This window comes from Haliotis rufescens, unplaced genomic scaffold (assembly GCF_023055435.1).
Source record: "Haliotis rufescens isolate VD_foot unplaced genomic scaffold, xgHalRufe1.0.p SCAF_1, whole genome shotgun sequence".
In the NCBI taxonomy this organism is placed as follows: Eukaryota; Metazoa; Mollusca; class Gastropoda; order Lepetellida; family Haliotidae; genus Haliotis; species Haliotis rufescens.
In genome coordinates this window covers 78,589,005-78,607,503 of record NW_025963779.1, presented here as the reverse complement: position 1 = coordinate 78,607,503, position 18,499 = coordinate 78,589,005, and the positions used below count along the sequence as shown (strand labels likewise).

The following is an 18,499-nucleotide window of genomic DNA, read 5'->3' as shown; positions in this document are numbered from 1 at the left end:
AAACATGTCAACTCTCAAGACAGGGACTGGTCAGCTCTGAGTCAGTATACTGTGTCTGAGTGAACTGGTCAGTCAGTTCCTGTAGGCATGTAGTGATCTCCATGTTCACTGACCTTCATACTCAACAGCATACTGGCGCAGTTCATCAGCAAACAGCTCCAATACTTTCTTCACTAGATCTTGACTTATCAGCTGAGCCACTTGAAGCTGAAGTTGTTCAAGGAATAACCAGGTCATTCATTTCTACACAACACATGCTGCTCTACTTCGTTCTGCATGAACATTACAGACAAAAGACATTTTGAAGAAATGTAACTGGCTGCTATGGTTGTCCAGAGTAGTATGAGAGTAAGTGTTTATTTGAGAAATAAATGACGAGTGGGAGTCGTTTATCGCACAATAAAACACTGCAGGGAGAATAAACCATGAGGGTTTAAAAACATTGACCCCTATTTAAATAATGATGACTCCCCAAATACAATCCAAAATCGGCAATGTCGGACAACTCCATTATATGTATCAGGGGTTAAGTTTGGTATTCTCACAATTTTCACGTCAATTATCTGCACCTTTTTTCCCCAATACTGATTGTCAATATCTCTCCTACTTTTTGGTGCGATCGGTCATTGTGTTCATCTACATCTATAGTGAACAACTCATTGGACACTTCCCATCCAAAAATAACATCGTCAAAATTTACGAAGTCATCAAGTTGCGAGCGCATGTTCAAATCTCCAGAAATGACATCATGGCAGAACAATGTTTTATCATTTAACAAACGATGCTTGTTCTCCTTGTTACTTGCGATTTATCACATAGCTATGTGATATATGTAGTTTAGCACATTGGAGCTATAACGCAATGACTTTACTACTTACATTCTGCTCCATCATCTGGAAGATAATGACAGGGAGGGGGGTGTTGTAAAAGCCGTCCCCATCTGCCTCTGGCTGCTCATCCTTGAACCAGTCCTGCACACAAGGGTAAACAATACAACTTTAACATGCATATCAATACCACATACCGTCTTCGACGTAATAAGCGCCCCACACTAATAAGCGCCCACGGCGATATTTGCAAATGTAGTGGCTTGTGAACAATCCCAATTAGCACCCCTTCCGATTGATCAATGTACACAAGATTTATTTATTCGTGTAAAATACGCACTCGAGTGTAATATGCACCCTTAATTATGGGCAATTAAATTCTGGAAAAATAAATCTGTCGTATATAAACATTTCAGGCTGTCACCAAAATGATATTCTAATAAGAGCCTCCTATTTCTAATTTTTAGAGCACCCTGGGCGCTTATTACGTCGAATACGGTATATGTAAAAGGTAATGGAAAAATATATACAGTATTTGTACTAAACATGCTTCACACAAGAACATTTAAGGACAACATCCTTTGAGTGTCTGATTAAATCTATTGAGTACAGATTGGTAGGTTTACAGAATGAGATTGTGAATGAAATATTTTGCCACTTACAGCAACATAACAGCTCTAACCCTGCAGTAACACATACCATGATACCCTCCCTGTCTGGGTATGACGAAACACTTAATAGTGAGTGAATGAGTTTTATGCTGCTTTCAACAATATCCAAGTTATATCATGGCATGACAGCTTGATGTGGGAGGAAAGCCTGATGTGATGCAGGTCATAGATGATTACAGTTTTGGTGAAACCCATGGGTATGGGCGATGAAAAACCTAGAAACAATCAGGTGAACTGGGATTCGAACCAACAAACACAGGTTCCTGGGCTGCCTAAGGGGCATAACTCTGCACAGCAAGATCCAAGCCCCTGAAACACAAGGAGTGTCTGCTACATACACTGGGTACATGTGAAGAGGACTGACCTTGTAATCTGACTTGAGGGCATTTCTTGTCCACTCTGCTATGTTGGTCTTCATATTCTTCAGATAACTAGAATAGAGAACACAAACTGTAGACACTGATCTCTGTTCTCTACAACAGCCTCATCAGTCAGGAGCACATGTATACATGCCATAGTGTAGTAAGCATAATCATCAGAGTGAATGGGCAAGTGCTACACTAAGTGGGTACCCGGTAGGATGAGATGGTAATATGGTTGTTAACCTTCTAGCGCCTCACAGGCAGCTTGGGTTGAATACTCCTCAGGGAGCTGAGAATGAAAATCGAGTGCTCACTGATCAATTGACCGGGGTAATAATAGTGTAGCGCTATGAGCATCCACTTGGTGAATGGAATCTGGTGCATTATAAATGCACTTATTATTATAATTATTACTCTTCGCTGTCATGCCCACATTACAGTTTTCTGTCATGCCCGTTACAGTTTCCTGTCATGCCTGTTACAGTTTCCTGTCATGACCCTTGTTAGACTCCTGTCATGCCCATTTTATTTACTCACTGGTTCTGCAGATCCTCTATGACGCTGTTTTCAAGAAGAGGTCCCAAGCCTAATTCTCGTGTGTCGATATTTAACCCTGGATGTCGCAACAAGTCCGGCGAGCTACAGAAACAACAGGTTTTGTGATGATGACAACATGCAGTTTACAAAGTATGTAAAGTATTAGACCCAGGTGCCAAAAAGGGCTCTACTTGGGCCAGTATTAGAGCTTAGCGCCGATAAAGGCTCTAGTGGGACAACATAACATTGTGGAAAAGGATATCTTGACAGTATACAGTTGTCAAGTGCCAGTTTTGTTTTGTTTTATTTTCTCTTTTTACTTTTTCATATCCCCCATTAATCCCAGCACAGTGATGTTCAATGTTAAATAATCATGTCTTGTCACTTTGACATAGCTATTGTTTTTGTTCAGTTGGTGCAGTAATTCACTGACAGAAACTTGCCTTGAAACATCAAGCACTTACTCATAAGCATGGACCCACTGTAGAAGGGAGACAATCTCATTTCCCTCCAGTTCCTGGTCAATCAACTCCACCAGCTGAAACAACAGAAGCACACTTCACCACTACACACACAATGCTTGAGTTTACTTAAATAAGGGGATACTGGTGTGGGTTTTTTAATTTGCAGGTAATATTGACCTAAAGAAACTGGTTTCAAAGGATTTCTGGGCCATTAACTACTAATTCTACCATGAATTTGTTAAACATTCGATTTTGATTGGTCAATCAGAGGTATCATTTCACAATAAACCCCCTCTGATTGAAACTGCTGCATCACCGGTGAAAATAATATTCATAGAATAGTACTTTTTTTACAATCATTGTCGGTAGGCGTTTTAAATAATTACCGTATTCGACGTAATAAGCGCCAAGGGCGCTCTCAAAATTAGAAATAGGGGGCTCTTATTAGAATATTATTTTGGTGGAAAAAAGAGAGTTGAAAGATAAATGTCGTGGTTTATGCAGACACACTGAAATGTTTATATGCGACAGATATTTTTTTCCAGAATTTAATTGCCCATAATTAAGAATACATATAACACACGAGTGCGTATTATACGCGAATAAATAAGTCTTGTGTACATTGATCAATTGATCAATCGGAAGGAGTGCTTATTGGGATTGTCCACTAGCCAATATATCAGCAAATATCGCCGTGGGCGCTTATTAGAGCGGGGCGCTTATTATGTCGAATACGGTATATGTACAATCATATGCTGCAAAATATAAAGTTGCGGTTACTACGATATTCAAAGGATGTCTGGCAATATTTTTTTCAAAGGCTGTTGTCGGTTATTCTATCAATTCTAATCGACAACCCACTCAAAACACTGGACTCAACCCAACCCATGCCGCTTCACTCAATATATTTTCTAACACCAAAGAGTTTGCATTTTATTAGGCCATGGTAGAATGACGATAAACATGCTGTGTTTTCAATGTAGAGCTAAGTTACCTGTGGAATTAACTGTGCTAAATTTATCATTTGAAACCTCACGCTGTGCATTCGCTTCCAAATTCGATTTAGCGCTGGTAAATCTACAGGTAACCTAGCTCTACATTGAAAACACAGTATGGTTATCTCCTGAATAACACAATGCCACATTTAATCAAATTTGGGATTAAGAGCAAAACAATACTTAACATCCAGAAAATAATTGATATGCAGTGAAAAAAACAGAAGATTCTAATCCAGCACATATGCCTATTCCTTCTACAATGTATTAATACCCAAACATTTATTTTTTTAAATATACCAATTTAACAGGTTAATTTCATTGCTTCAGTTATGACGATCCCCTACACTTACATGCACTCCGAGGGCCTTGTGATACATGTGGACGTATCGCTTGACTATGTGGTAATCAGGAGGGAAGACTGGCGGCAACAGAGTCTGCAACACAATGAGTTCCTTTGTCATGACAGTACCAGACATACACGTGTACACCTGCAGTGAATGGCTCCACATTCTAAATATTATTAACAGGTTGACACTACCAATCATACAATAATGTCTACCAATCAATACTATAAACCGTAGAGCATAGAACAAACCGTCCTATTTAATCAGGGACTAATATTATCACAAGTCACTCCCACCAAACCTACCTTGACCACCTTCAAGTTGTCTATCATGAGCTGCAGACATTCACTCTCCCTACTGACCCACCTTGACCACCTTCAAGTTGTCAATCATGAGCTGCAGACATTCACTCTCCCTACTGACCCACCTTGACCACCTTCAAGTTGTCAATCATGAGCTGCAGACATTCACACTCCCTACTGACCCACCTTGACCACCTTCAAGTTGTCAATCATGAGCTGCAGACATTCACTCTCCCTACTGACCCACCTTGACCACCTTCAAGTTGTCTATCATGGACTACAGACATTCACTCTCCCTACTGACCCACCTTGACCACCTTCAAGTTGTCTATCATGAGCTGCAGACATTCACACTCCCTACTGACCCACCTTGACCACCTTCAAGTTGTCAATCATGAGCTGTCGAGTGAGCTCCAGGTGCTTCACCAGCCACATCTTGTCACCTGTACGGTCATCCAACTGGTTACCCTCAATCCTGAAATGTTGAGATGACATAATGTAGTATTTAACACATAACTTCTATTTCATATTATTTCTGATAACTTACAAACTCTATTGATTTCATGGACTTCAGAAGTTCCTTCCATAAGGCGTGGTGACTGACTGTGACTCCTTCATGCTCTTCTAGCATTGTGCAAACAGAGTGCAGCCGTAGTGCAAGCTGTTCCCAGGCTGGTTGGTTGGTTGGTTGGTTGTTTAACACGGCACTCAGCAATATTCCAGCTATATGATGGCAGTCTGTAAATAATCAAGACTGGACCAGACAATCCAGTGATTAATATCATGAGCATCGATCCACGCAATTGGGATCGATGACATACATCAACCAAGTCAGCGAGCCTGACCACCCAATCCCGTTAGTCGCCTTTTACGACAAGCATAGTCACCTTTTACGGCAAGGCCAAACACCTGGGCTCGATTCCCCACATGGGTACGATGCGTGAAGCTCATTCCTGATGTCCACACACACACACACACACACACACACACACACACACACACACACACACACACTCACACACACACACACACACACACACTCACACACACACACACACACTCACACACACATTTTGGTGTTGCTGGAATATTGCAAAAGCAGCGAAAAACCAGACTCACTCACTCAAAGAAAAGCACTCCAACTGTTAAAAATCTTACCTGTATCTACATTCACAATTTCACGACATTGATTTCACTTTGAACTTTGAGAAACAGGTCTTGAGAAGATACTTTTGTTCTGACTGTCAATACTCTGATACATTAAGAAAAACTATGACTGTCATAACTACAACACTTTAAGACATTCTTAATCTATCTGTCATAATTCCCACACCTTAAGACACACAACATAATAACACTCGTAGCGCTACTATTCCCTCTAAACTATCAAAGTCCAAACATTATGACAAACTCTCAAAACGTCACCCTATGTTTACTGTTGTTCTCACACTGCTACACTCACGTAGCAGTAATAGACTCTTCAAACACATCGAAGCCCCTCTGCCTCCAATTCTTGGGACGTCCCGGTGGCATGAAGCCCGTCTGCTCCTTCTTCCTCCGCCAAGCCTGGTCCATTCTGAAAGATGAAACATCATATTGAGTAAACAATGTCTTTGTTTGTTGTCTAAAGACACACTCTGCACTATTCCAGCTATATGAGTGAGTGAGTATGATTTTACGCCGCTTTAGCAATATTCCAGCGATAATGAGCGGGGAACACCAGAAATGGGCTTCACCCATTGTACCGAGGGGGGAATCAAACACTTTAACCACTAGGCTACCCCATCGCCCTCCGGCTATGTGATGGCGGCCTGTAAATAATTCAGTCCAGACCAGACAAACCAGTGACTGATGTTTTGAGCATCAAATTATGCAGTCAGGGCACATTGTGATGGCACCATCAAGATCACTGAACCTGACCACCCAATAGATTTTGTTGCTTCCTACAACCAGGCGAGGTTGGTGGGGACATATTCTAACACAGTATCTCAAGGTGAGTTAGTGAGTTGGGTTTAACGCCGCTTTTAACAGTCATTACAGTCATATCGCAGCGTGTCAGCTTAATGTGGGAGAAAAGCCCGAAGTGATGCAGGTCTCAGACGTTTACCACTTCAGTGAAACCCACAAGCACAGGTATGGTGCTGACAAACCTAGAAACATAATCAGGGCGAACCGGGATTCGAACCCACAACCATAGGTTTCTGACGTAACTCTGCACAGCGCATCGCGGAGCCTTAGACGACTGGGCCACCTGTGCCCCCTGTATCTCAAAGGTGTAATAATGTGCTTCCTCACTTCAAAAGTGTACAATTCTACAATTGTTGTGAGGTGAAAAGGGATTTAACGTGCTCAAGATTATTGCACTTATGTAGCAACGTGCATGCACATGTGTGTGGCTGCTTGTACTAGTCCGGACTGATGCCGATTTATAGTGCCAGCACACTGAGATATCATGCCGCAGTTTAACATGAATACCCCACTCAGACACAGTATACTGACTCCGAGCCGACCAGTCCCTGTTTTAGCCCCTTTACGCGGAGCGCCAGGCAGGGTATCAACAGTTACCATCTTTTAACGTCTTTTGGTATATTGCGGCCGGGGATTAAACCCCCGACCTTCCGCTCTCTGGCCGGATGCTCTACCACTAGACCACAGAGGCGGTCTCTACAAATTAGTACAATTGTAGAAGGGAAGGTATTTTAACACTGAATGAAATGGATGGCGTGTTCAATGCCAATTCATTCCATAATAAATACCCCATCAAAACAGACTTGATAGGTCGTAATTGTGACATGCTTAGTGTGCACATTACAATTCTACTTCGTCAAACAGTGACTATAAACTACAAAACACACAACACTAAACTTTCCACACCTGCAACAGTGAACCATGTAATATTTTCACAGTAAACTATTAGTGACAGATTTCAACAGACACAGGAAGCAAAGAATGGCTTTTGTAACAAACATATTGCTATACGGAGCAATGTCACACACCTTATTGGGAAAAACATGGTGGAAGGGAGATAACTCACCTCTCTTCCCTCTCTATGAGTCTGAGAGCTGTAACAATGAGCGTTGGTTCACGCCTGACAGCTTTCAGAGTTTGGTGCAGGATTATAAACAGTTGTTTGCCAAGATCTTCTGACAGTTTTTCAACATCAGCAAAATACCTCTTTAATGTCTGAAATGGGAGAGAGATCAGAATGTCAGTCAGCGTCTACAGAGAGTTCATCTAATGAATGGTGTGAAATCTTGTGTCAGCAACCCTACCATCCCCAATTAAAACCTCATCACTAAAAGTATTTCCAATTCATCAACTATCATCTCACCTGCAGTTGTTCATTGCAAACAATGCCTAACAATCTTGCTTAGTCAGCTCTCACTTTTCAAAAAAGCGCTGCTGAGATTGCCCGAATGGGACATCACCAGTTTCCATGGAACATGTCACGAAACTGCTCGCATGCTTTCAACACAATTCTTGTGCTGACAAGAATTATTGTACTTATTTCAACGGTTCAGATTTGTTCCAATAATTCAAGCATTATTCAAACCTGTACACATTCGGACATAGATACATACAGACACAAACAAAAAGGTGCACAATCGAATTTGCATATACAAGGATGTTTACAGATTCCTTAATGTTAAAATTGGGGGTCTTCAGAAGCAATACACTCACATTATTATCAGTTGGGCTCTGGTTGGGCTGTCGGTGAAGTTCAAGTAGAAGGTCGTCTCGAGACATCTCAAGGTCAGCCAAGCTGCGGCAAACAAAGTAAACCATCTTTATTCAGGACTTTAAATGGTAAATGGTAGGATACTCTGTCTAACGTTTAGTGGACCACTTATATCGTCTTCAAATGGATCAGATATTGTTTCAATTACAAAATCACAAGAAACAGTGTCATAGTCATAGTCACAGTCACAAAATCACAGGAAACAGTGTCATTGTCACAGTCACAAAATCACAAGTAACAGTGTCACAGTCACAGTCACAAAGAAACAGTGTCATAGTTTCTGTTGTGACTGTAACTATCATGACTATGACCCCAAAAAATGTATTTTGCGGCTGTGACTGTGATCCTGACACGTGACACGTGAGTACAACACTGTTTCTTGTGATTTTGTGACTGTGACTATCAAAAGAAACAGTGTCATAGTCAGTCACAAAATCACAGGAAACAGTGACACTGTCACACTGCTTCTCAACATATTCTGATATGCTGTAACACTGATGCAATCAAAGTATAGTGGTGTCGTATGACTGATGACTATGATTAAATTGACTGACTGTTGTTTAACGCCACACTCAGCAATATTCCAGATATATGACAGAGGTCTGTAAATAATCATGTCTGGACCAAAAATCCAGTGATGAAAACATCATGAGCATCAATCCACGCAATTTGGATGCAATCTCAGGCAATCAACCAACCAAGTCATCAAGTCAGTCATTTAGTTACCTCTTACGACATGCATAGGTTGCAGGGGCCTACATTCTTTGCAACTCACTGTTTATGTGCCTGTAACAGCTTTCCCTCAGTGATGAGATCCCTCGTGCGGGACACACTCTCCGGAACAGTGAATATGTGCTTCAAGTTCTCCTGGGCTGCAGCAAGCTGATATGCAACAAAAAGTTGTCATTCAACTACAATTTGGGCTTCTTCTTCTTGATTCATTCCACAGTCAGCAATATTCACCCCATATCACTGCTACCTGCAGACAAGGAGTCTTGACCAGACAAATCAGTGGTTGATATAATGAGTAATGCTCCAAACCATCAGGGTACAATGACATGCAATCAATCTGTGAGTTTTAAAACCCAATCAATTCACCGGTAGTCACTTCTTATGACAAACATAGGTTACTGGGGACATTCTTTCACAGAATCTATTCTAATAAATATTGCATCAACATGGGTATTTCCCCTTCTCAAACACATTCTAAACATAACCATGTTCACATTCAAATATTATTATCTGACCCTAAATGACAAATAGCTGAAGATTTCTTCAGTAGTGACATATGTATTTGTGATGTAACAATGACTTAAAAGATCTATATGGCTGAAATAATGCTGATGCAACTTTAAATTTTAACTCACTCACTTAAAAGATCAATGCATAGCACTTGACAACAGGCTGATAGAAATACAGCAATGATAACTCAGAATATAAACATGATCAATAGTTGACATGAGTACCACAAAATCAATAGTGTCAATAGGTGCAATGAAAGGAGGTGAAATGGGGTTTAACGTCGCGTCCAAGATTATTGCACTTATATAGCGACGTGTATGTGTTTGTTAGGCTGCTTGTACTAGTCCGGACTGTTGCCGATTTATAGTGCTAGCTCACTGAGATACCATGCCGCAGTTTAACATGAATACCCCACTCAGACACAGTATACTGACTCCGAGCCGACCAGTCCTTGTTTTAGCCCCTTAATGCCGAGTGTCAGACAGGATAAGAACAAGTACCATCTTTTAACGTCTTTCGGTATGACGCGGCCGGGGATCGAACCCTGGACCTTCGTTTCTCCAGGCGGACGCTCTACCACTAGACCACGGAGGCGGTCTTGCAACGAAAGAAAAAACTGCAGGCAATAACAACTGCATAAGCATTGCAGCAGTTTTGTTAACCTCACCACTGGCATTTTAAATAACCTCATTACCATGTGTAAGTTACAGCCCTCGAAATTCACCCGAGTCTGATAGCCCAAGACTACTAAAAAGTGTTGAGGGCAAGTGAGTGAGTGAGTATGGTTTTACGCTACTTTTAGCAATACTCCCGCAATACCACGGCAGGGGACACCAGAAATGGGCTTCACACATTGTACCCATGTGGAGAATCGAACCCGGATCTTTGGTGTGACGAGCGAATGCTTTAACCACTTGGCTACCCCACCATCCCACTGAGGGCAAGTAATAGTTGACTGAGGATATGATTCTGAACCAGTTCTCAATTCTTCCAATTTTATACAAACTGCATCTGTATAAAACTTACAGAAAATCTAAACATAGCAAATATTTTTGTCTTGATTTAGCAGGACAAAAAACAAACTCTGAAGACTAGTAACATAAGCTTTACACTAGTCCTCTGGACTAGTCTTAAAAAAAGTTGTAAGGCTGCTGTTAAGGTGTCCCAAGCAATCAGCCCTAATACTGATAGATTTTTGTATGCCACATGGGGAGCATACCTGGCAGAACTCGGAGTTTTCTCTCTTCACCTCCTTCAGTTTGTCATGTAATGGCTGAATGGACCTGTAGTTTTCATCCACCTCGTCCAACCTGGTAGAAAAATAATACTTCAGACATGCGTATTTATATTACAATTGAAACCTGGGCTAGTTTGAAAATATCAGATGGAGTGAGTGAGTGAAGAAAATACTACAGCAACATGAATACAAGAACAAAATGAAAACAGTTTCACAAACATGACATGTATCACTTGCTTGAGGCATGGTATCCTGGTGTATAAGGTGAACTAGCACTACCAAGAGTTACCTCCTCCTAATGGAGAAAACATTACTATCAGGTGCGAGTGATTTTTCCGACTTTAACCCTGTAACGGTTGATACATAATTTCTCTGTAATTCTGCATCATGGCATGTCAGATTTACTTGTTCAAAATGTATGTTGCAATATTCCAGCAATATCACAGCAGGGGACACCAGAAATGGGCTTCACACATTGTACGCATGCCGGGAAACGAACCCGGGTCTTCGGTGTGACAAGCTAACGCTTTAACCACTAGGCTACGCGACCACGCCCATTGGGAAAGGAAGTAACCCTTTTACTGTTTATTCAAATAAAAACAGATTTCTTGCATTTAATTCAAGCTTCATTAATTCATTCATTAATTCAGAATTCTTGAATACAAGACAGGTGTCCTCATAAAGATCATAATCAACAGACAAGTTAAAAAGACTTAATATTTTTAGTAAACACATGTGAGAAATTGTTTATTTGTTTGGAATTCTTCCATGGATAATATCAAAATTCTGGACATTATTGTTTTTGTAAATTTTACAATAAATTGTATATTTATATACTTATCCTATCTCACACTATGCATTTCTCATTGCATAGTGTGACAAAGGATAAGTTTTAAAAATTGTAATTTCTACAATAAATTGTAGATATATATACTTATCCTATGTCACACTATGCAATGAGAAAGGGTAAGTCTAAAACTTTAAAAGTTTGCTCTCAGCATGCTAGCCTAGAACGGTGAAGTTAGTCTGTCCTTACGATTGTTTGATCTCATACACATCCTGCAGGGCGCTCTGCAGCTGGTTCAGTCCGGTCTTCACGCCGTCCAGCTGCGACTGTACAGCTGTCTTCAACATGGCCTCCACTGATGCCTGTGATTACACAAGCCATGTCAGTCTAACAACAACAACACTGCTTTTGCATGGGGAAACTTCGTACTCCATCCTAAATCTTCATTATTTTCTCCCTTCAGAAAACAATAAAGTTGTGTTTTGTGCCATTGAAAAGGAGGAAGGGTTAAAATATTTATTTACAGTCTTGAATAAAGTTTTCTAATTTGGAGATGAGTTTAGCGTAAACTCCACCTCTGGAATACAATAGCAAGACTCCCCACTTACAAACTTCCTGCTACTTTGGCCACTTTGTATTGTAGGTGTGTTCCTGTCTCAGAGTAACCTTGTGAGAGGTACTAATTTCAAGTGAAACTTACTAAGCGCATTTAAATTTGAATTGTAAGACGTGCTTGGAGGTTGCATCAAATGCTTCTTATACTATGACTTCCGTATTGTATTTTCATCTTTCTGGTATTTCTTGCATTTCATAAGATAGTTAAAGCACTTTCACATTTTCAAATGGAATTTCAGAGGAATGTTGCAGCTATGACACCATCACAGGCAGTAAGGGCACTGACACAAATCCATTCATATACCACTCTAGTGGTTATTGAAAGATAATTTTCTAATCTAAAACACACAAAAACACTTCCAGGTATTGATGATTGTTGCAACAATGTTGGGATTACTTTAAACTGCTTCTATATAACTCTAGAAGATGTCCATAGTCAGGATCAACAGGAGTCACTGGAACACCCCTTTTATCTGGGGAGACTGTCACGCCATCACCTTGCAGGATTACCGTGAACCAGAACCACGACCATCCCTCTGGTGTAGTTTATACTCATGAATGTTGATTTAACCAAGATCCCCGAGAGCCAGGATCGAAATATTTCACTCGATATGTATCCTTAATTCCCAACCAGGAAGTTATCATCCAGATCATCCAGGGGTGAAAGCATACTCTATCAAGCTGTCTGACATCTTCTCGAGGCAAGGGCGAAAACTGACTATAAAAGTCCAGTTTCCACCCTTGCCGAAATAGGCTGGAATTCTGGAATTACATTTTGGCTGGACTTACAAGTGTATGCATTGTTTAATCAAAATCTAGACATCCTGTTCATGAACAACATGGATTTCAATGTGCAGATTTTGGTCCACTGCAGGATTTGCAAAGCATGTGTACTGTCAACTGGGCGTCTACAGAAATTTTGTAAATCTTTTCATGTTTTCAGTCAATGTGCTCACGTGATTTGATGCACTTCGCGGGGTAAGACCCATTTTATTACAATATAGATCTTGACTATCGATCAGATCGTCTTGACTGGATGCAGTCATTTTGTTTGAAGTAAATATAAGTGATATGAGAGATGGAATCTGATTGGTCAATAGGAGGGACATAGAAGGGGACATCACTTGTAATAGCCACTGGTGGCTCTACGATCGAGCCTGGAAATTCCAGCTTAGTTTGGCAAGGGTGGAAACTTAGGGTAGTCACATAATGCCCTTGCCTCGGGAAGATGACTGTCCAGTGACACTGAGAAGACGTTGACAGCCCAAGCTGCTGGATCCGAGACACAGCTGACATGGAGTGGTTGCTGATGATTAATGCAGGTGGCAAACAAATCGATCTGAAGCATCTCCAATACTAACAGAAGTGAGCTTGAAAATCTCTGGATAAAGCATCCATAGGGATTATCCCTGAACCTCTGGATACAGTGACAGCCACAATGTTCCTTTTGCCTGGATTGCGACAGGCCTGAATCCTGGGATAACATCTGTTATGAGTCTCCTCCTCAACTGGTAAGATCCACTGCCTCCTGCTCGATGGTGTGTGATCCTTCTCTCATAGTGTGTGACGAGGCTATGATGAGGCATCTGACAGGATCCATTCCCAATCTGCCTTTACTACCAACACATTGATTTAGGACTTGCTTCATTGCTGCTGCACCATCTGTCAGTTGTGTGATCCCTCAGATGAGTTCCCAGGTATCTGTGTAGTTGGAACTCACCTAAGGCTCAGGATTACCACCATTCATTTACTAGGGGCAGATAATCCATAATTCCTTGTAGCTTGTTGGAGGTGAGGTGAAATGGGGTTTAACGTCGCGTCCAAGATTATTGCACTTATATAGCGACGTGCATGCGTGCGTGTGTGTGTGTGTGTGTGTGTGTGTGGCTGCTTGTACTAGTCCGGACTGATGACGATTTATAGTGCCAGCCTACTGAGATACCATGCCGCAGTTTAATATGAATATCCCACTCAGACACAGTATACTGACTCCGAGCCGACCAGTCCTTGTTTTAGCCCCTTAATGCCGAGTGCCAGACAGGGTAACAACAAGTACCATCTTTTAACGTCTTTTGGTACGACGCGGTCGGGGATCGAACCCCGGACCTTCTGCTCTCCGGGCGGACGCTCTACCATTAGACCACGGAGGCGGTCTGTAGCTTGTTGGAATTCTTTAATCATGCCCAAAAAGGTTAATTCTAAAGTTTGTGAGTACAACAGACATTATGATTGATGACTAAACCAAACAATTCCCTCTATTCTTTAAATGCCTCCTATACATTCCATTGGCGTGAATTAGTAATGGAACTTTTCAACAAACTAACTCTTTAAGTAATAGCAATACATAACATATTTACGAAACCCTAAATAATCATTGAATAACAAAATAGGAAACTATTAACAATTCTAGAACTGATGCATAATACTTTGTTTGCTTTTTTTTCAAATAAATACTGCATAATGAGCAACATCCTACTCTGCTACACAATCAAACAACTCCCCAAGCCAGACCACCTAATCCATTTAAGGAAGAGAATATATGGATGTCAACTTTTTTATTATGAGGAACACAACGTTTCGGGACCCGTGAAGATCCGGGGTAGAAAAGGTCTTCAGCAACACATGCTTGCCGTAAAAGGTGACTATGCGTGTCGCAAGAGATGACTAATGGGATCGGGTGGTCAGGCTCGCTGACTTGGTTGATGCATGTTATCGTATCCCAATTGCGTGGACGGATGCTCATGTTGTCAATCACTGGATTGTCTGGTCCAGACTCGATTATTTACAGACCGCCGTCATATAGCTGGACTATTGCTGAGTGCGGTGTTAAACAACAAACAAACAAAACAACGTTTCGGGGTACATGCTTACTCCTTCATCATTCACCTGATGAAGGAGTAAGCATATACTCCAAAACGTTGTGTTCCTCATAATAAAGAAGTTGACATCCATAAATTCTTTTCCTTATGTGTATCACTTCAAAATGCCTTTCGAAGACCTAATCCATTTAGTCACCTCTCAAAATAACGTCAGGTTGCTGGGGACCTATTTTAACCCTGAATCCCAACAGGGCTGTATATTATTGTTTGTCTTATGACTGCTCTGCAAAATAAAACCCTCATTTGAAGTTCCACTTGCTATTGCCTTAGAAACAAAGAACTCCAAGCATTTAATGAAAAACACTCACAAAGACATCACTCCAGCACTTGCCTGATTGGCATACATAGGTCCACATAGAAGTTTATGTTAAAATTATCTCTGAATAATTTAATGCATTTACATGTACCAGTAGATAAAACTCTTAAGAAAGTTAACTGAAACATTTTTGGTACGAAACAGGCTTCACACATTGAACCTATAAAAAAAAATGTGTTGGCTTTAAGAGTGGATTTCTTTACCACCAGGTATCCTTACGCACCTTTTGGACAAACATTTAAAGGGATGGCTATTATGAAAAAACAACTCACCTTCTTACGAGCTGCTCTTCTCTTGAATTGATCTACTTTTTCCAGCTGCTCTGGTCGCTGAAAACACGAACAATTTAATCCATTGCTTATGCCATAATCTAACACTGCAGCAGTATAATAAACTTACACTGGTTTATGCATATTAAATCCATTGATGAATTTCACAGAAAATGCCTATCCCTCAGGATATTACCATTTGATATGATTTGTTGTCATTGTCATAAATGATTGTAAACATGGTCAGTTGAGAAGGAAAAATGTGATATAAGTAATAAGTAGAAAATAATAGAATGTGTATTGTTTCAATATCCCGTGTTATCCAAACACTAATTATAGAGACAACAAGAAGCATGTCTGACTTGACACATTTACTCTAGGAGGCCATGATCTTGAAAAGCCTGCATGTACAGGGATCAGTTATTGTACTGGACAGTGATGTGATAGGGAGCAGTCATTACTCGATATTGCAACATATATAAACAATGCACAGATTCAATCTAACATGTGACTAACCTATTAACCTACTGTTGATATTTTATGCAAACTGTCGTTTCTGACCGCCTTGCATCTACGCCCGAATAGAGGGGGGTTACTTTTTCTAAGTTTAATATTTCCTACTTGAATTGGTAAAGATATAAAGCTGAATCGTTTTAGAAACCTGACTTCCGTCATACGTCATGTAGAGTTACAAGTATGACTTCCATTTTGATGACATTAAAACGTGGAGGGTCAGTCCCCGAGCAGTACGTTTCTATCTTGTCTCACATTCTAAAGTACTCACCTGTAACAAGTTGGCAACATATTTCATTGCTGCTTCCCTTGCAACTGTTTCTACTCGACCAAGATCCAGGGGAGCGGGAGCTGGTCCCTGATCATGGCCCTCATCCCCCATCATAGAATGATTTCCTCACAACTATTGTTAGATTTCAGACCTGCATGAACGAATGTCAGTCTAAAAAGACCAAGATCAGAAATAGCAGTGCATTGAGTGGTGCAGATCTAGATCTACATGCATAGTCACAATTACTTAAAAGTTTTAAAATATATTTCTTATATTAAATCTGAACATTCTAAAAGAACAGAATTTGCCCAATAATATAAAACACTTAATTATTTCATGCACTATGATCACGATGATGTATAGTTAGATCGACCAAGAATAAAAATATGATGGAGTCAGTTTCTTTATATGCTGCTTTGAACGCTGCAGTTAGGCCTATATCCCCATATGTTGGCCCAACGTGGGAGGAGAATCAGCTTTGATGTAGGGCGTAGATTGTTAAAAAGACTTCCTGATCAGTCTTATTGATACGTTGCGATTTGACATAATGTCAACACAAGACGAGTACGTAGGCGGCATCTGTGATAACATCAGATACCCAAATTAGTCGGCGACCCTCGATAACTATGAGGTCGTACCGGGGACATACCAGAACTGGCCCCCGGATTTCTGCCTTGAAATCCCCACACTGGACATGCAGCCCTAAACGCCGTTCGCTGACAGTCGGCTTCAAGTTAGGTCTTTCTTATAATAAATTCAGCATAAAAATAACACTTCTTTTTCCTACATGAACACAAAAGCTACAATATCAGCGATGTGTGTTATTGTCTGAGAGTAATTCAAAGGCTTGAATATATTAAATAGTATATTGCACAAACCTGCGATAATTATGTTTCAAAACAAAATGTCAAGAATTATGTAGGAAATTGTTTACGCCTACAACATGGGCGCCGACATATTGGATCTCGCGTCTTCACGGAATCTCTCGGTATTTTATGGACGCTTCCTACTGAAGTAAGCTGGTGTGATATTAGAGACGGGGCCCAGCTAACCCACTGATGGGGAGACGGCAAACTTCACCGCTGAAGGTGCTTTCTTGTATAGACTAGTTTGTCTGCCCTAGAGCGCTTGCTCTCCTCGGTCTACACTTTGTTCAGTCGATTGGAGAAAAAAACCAGGGTACCAATCTATTTCCTGTTTTAGAAACATCATACAAAAATAGTGTCATATGCATATCGAGAGAGATTCTCTGTATCATTTTTTTATTTACATTACATGACGAACATCATATCAATTTAAATATCCTAATTAAGTATTTTCAAGCACAGACAAAATATTAATATTTCTGAATGTTTATGAAAGTCCTCTTTGTACAGGTATATGCAAAGTTTACGTTCTAAGCAGAACTACCAACTATACCTCTTACACATACACACACACACACACACATTCGGGTATTCATGTTAAAACTGCGGGATGGTATCTTAGTGGGCTTGCACTATAAAACTGGCATTACTATAAAACTAATCCAAGCACACACACACACACACACACACACACACACACACATTCCAACCACAACGCTCTATCCAGAAGGCCACGGAGGCGGTCTTTCAAAGGTTAAAACTAAATACAGAGTATACCAGGAAAACACCGATAGGTCTTTGTAAGCAATGTATATTTCCCAATAGTCCAATCAAGATTCCTCTTGGGCACATGTGGCCAAACATCTAAAGCAAAACAATTCACCGTTTGAGTTGCACCCTTTAAACATGCCATAGGTTTGAATACAAAATCAAGTGGGTCATGATTTCTTTGTCTGCACCACACCCAACCCTGCTCGTGTGTTGTCAGATTGAGCAAACAATTTATTTAAATGTTGATGAAACTAAAACCTTTTTGAATATTAGTTGCAAGGCAATTATTATATTCCCTCCTTCACTGCTGTGTAAGAAATCTGTAATTTCACATTGATGTGGAGGAAATATAGAATACAACACTCATTCTCGTTAGATACCATTTTTGCGAAACGAGTGGACATTGTGTGGTACCTGGCCGAGTGTTATTGTTCACATTTGGGATGTTTTGGGCACAGGAACTCGTTATTGATCCGTAAACAAAAATAT

At 40.5% G+C, this 18,499-nt stretch overlaps 1 protein-coding gene across 2 annotated transcripts in view; it reads right to left on the bottom strand.

The window, feature by feature from the left end:
* The window catches only part of LOC124147901 (exocyst complex component 3-like), a 32,762-nt gene extending 15,388 nt beyond the window's left edge, over positions 1-17,374 (bottom strand). Inside the window, exons 1-16 of one of the 2 annotated variants that reach the window (XM_046518747.2) lie at positions 17,252-17,374; positions 16,374-16,524; positions 15,593-15,649; positions 11,760-11,872; positions 10,706-10,796; positions 9,020-9,126; positions 8,187-8,268; positions 7,540-7,688; positions 5,968-6,081; positions 4,875-4,980; positions 4,210-4,293; positions 2,862-2,935; positions 2,398-2,499; positions 1,863-1,929; positions 879-971; positions 114-207 (exon numbers count right to left, since the gene is read on the bottom strand). In XM_046518747.2, the coding sequence (XP_046374703.1) occupies positions 114-207; positions 879-971; positions 1,863-1,929; positions 2,398-2,499; positions 2,862-2,935; positions 4,210-4,293; positions 4,875-4,980; positions 5,968-6,081; positions 7,540-7,688; positions 8,187-8,268; positions 9,020-9,126; positions 10,706-10,796; positions 11,760-11,872; positions 15,593-15,649; positions 16,374-16,487 (1,447 nt within the window). In that variant the 5' untranslated portion in view covers positions 16,488-16,524; positions 17,252-17,374. Of the gene's footprint in view, positions 1-113; positions 208-878; positions 972-1,862; positions 1,930-2,397; positions 2,500-2,861; positions 2,936-4,209; positions 4,294-4,874; positions 4,981-5,967; positions 6,082-7,539; positions 7,689-8,186; positions 8,269-9,019; positions 9,127-10,705; positions 10,797-11,759; positions 11,873-15,592; positions 15,650-16,373; positions 16,545-17,251 lie in introns of both variants that reach the window. The other variant, XM_046518748.2, reaches the window with a different exon arrangement.
* Between the last annotated feature and the right edge of the window lie 1,125 nt (positions 17,375-18,499).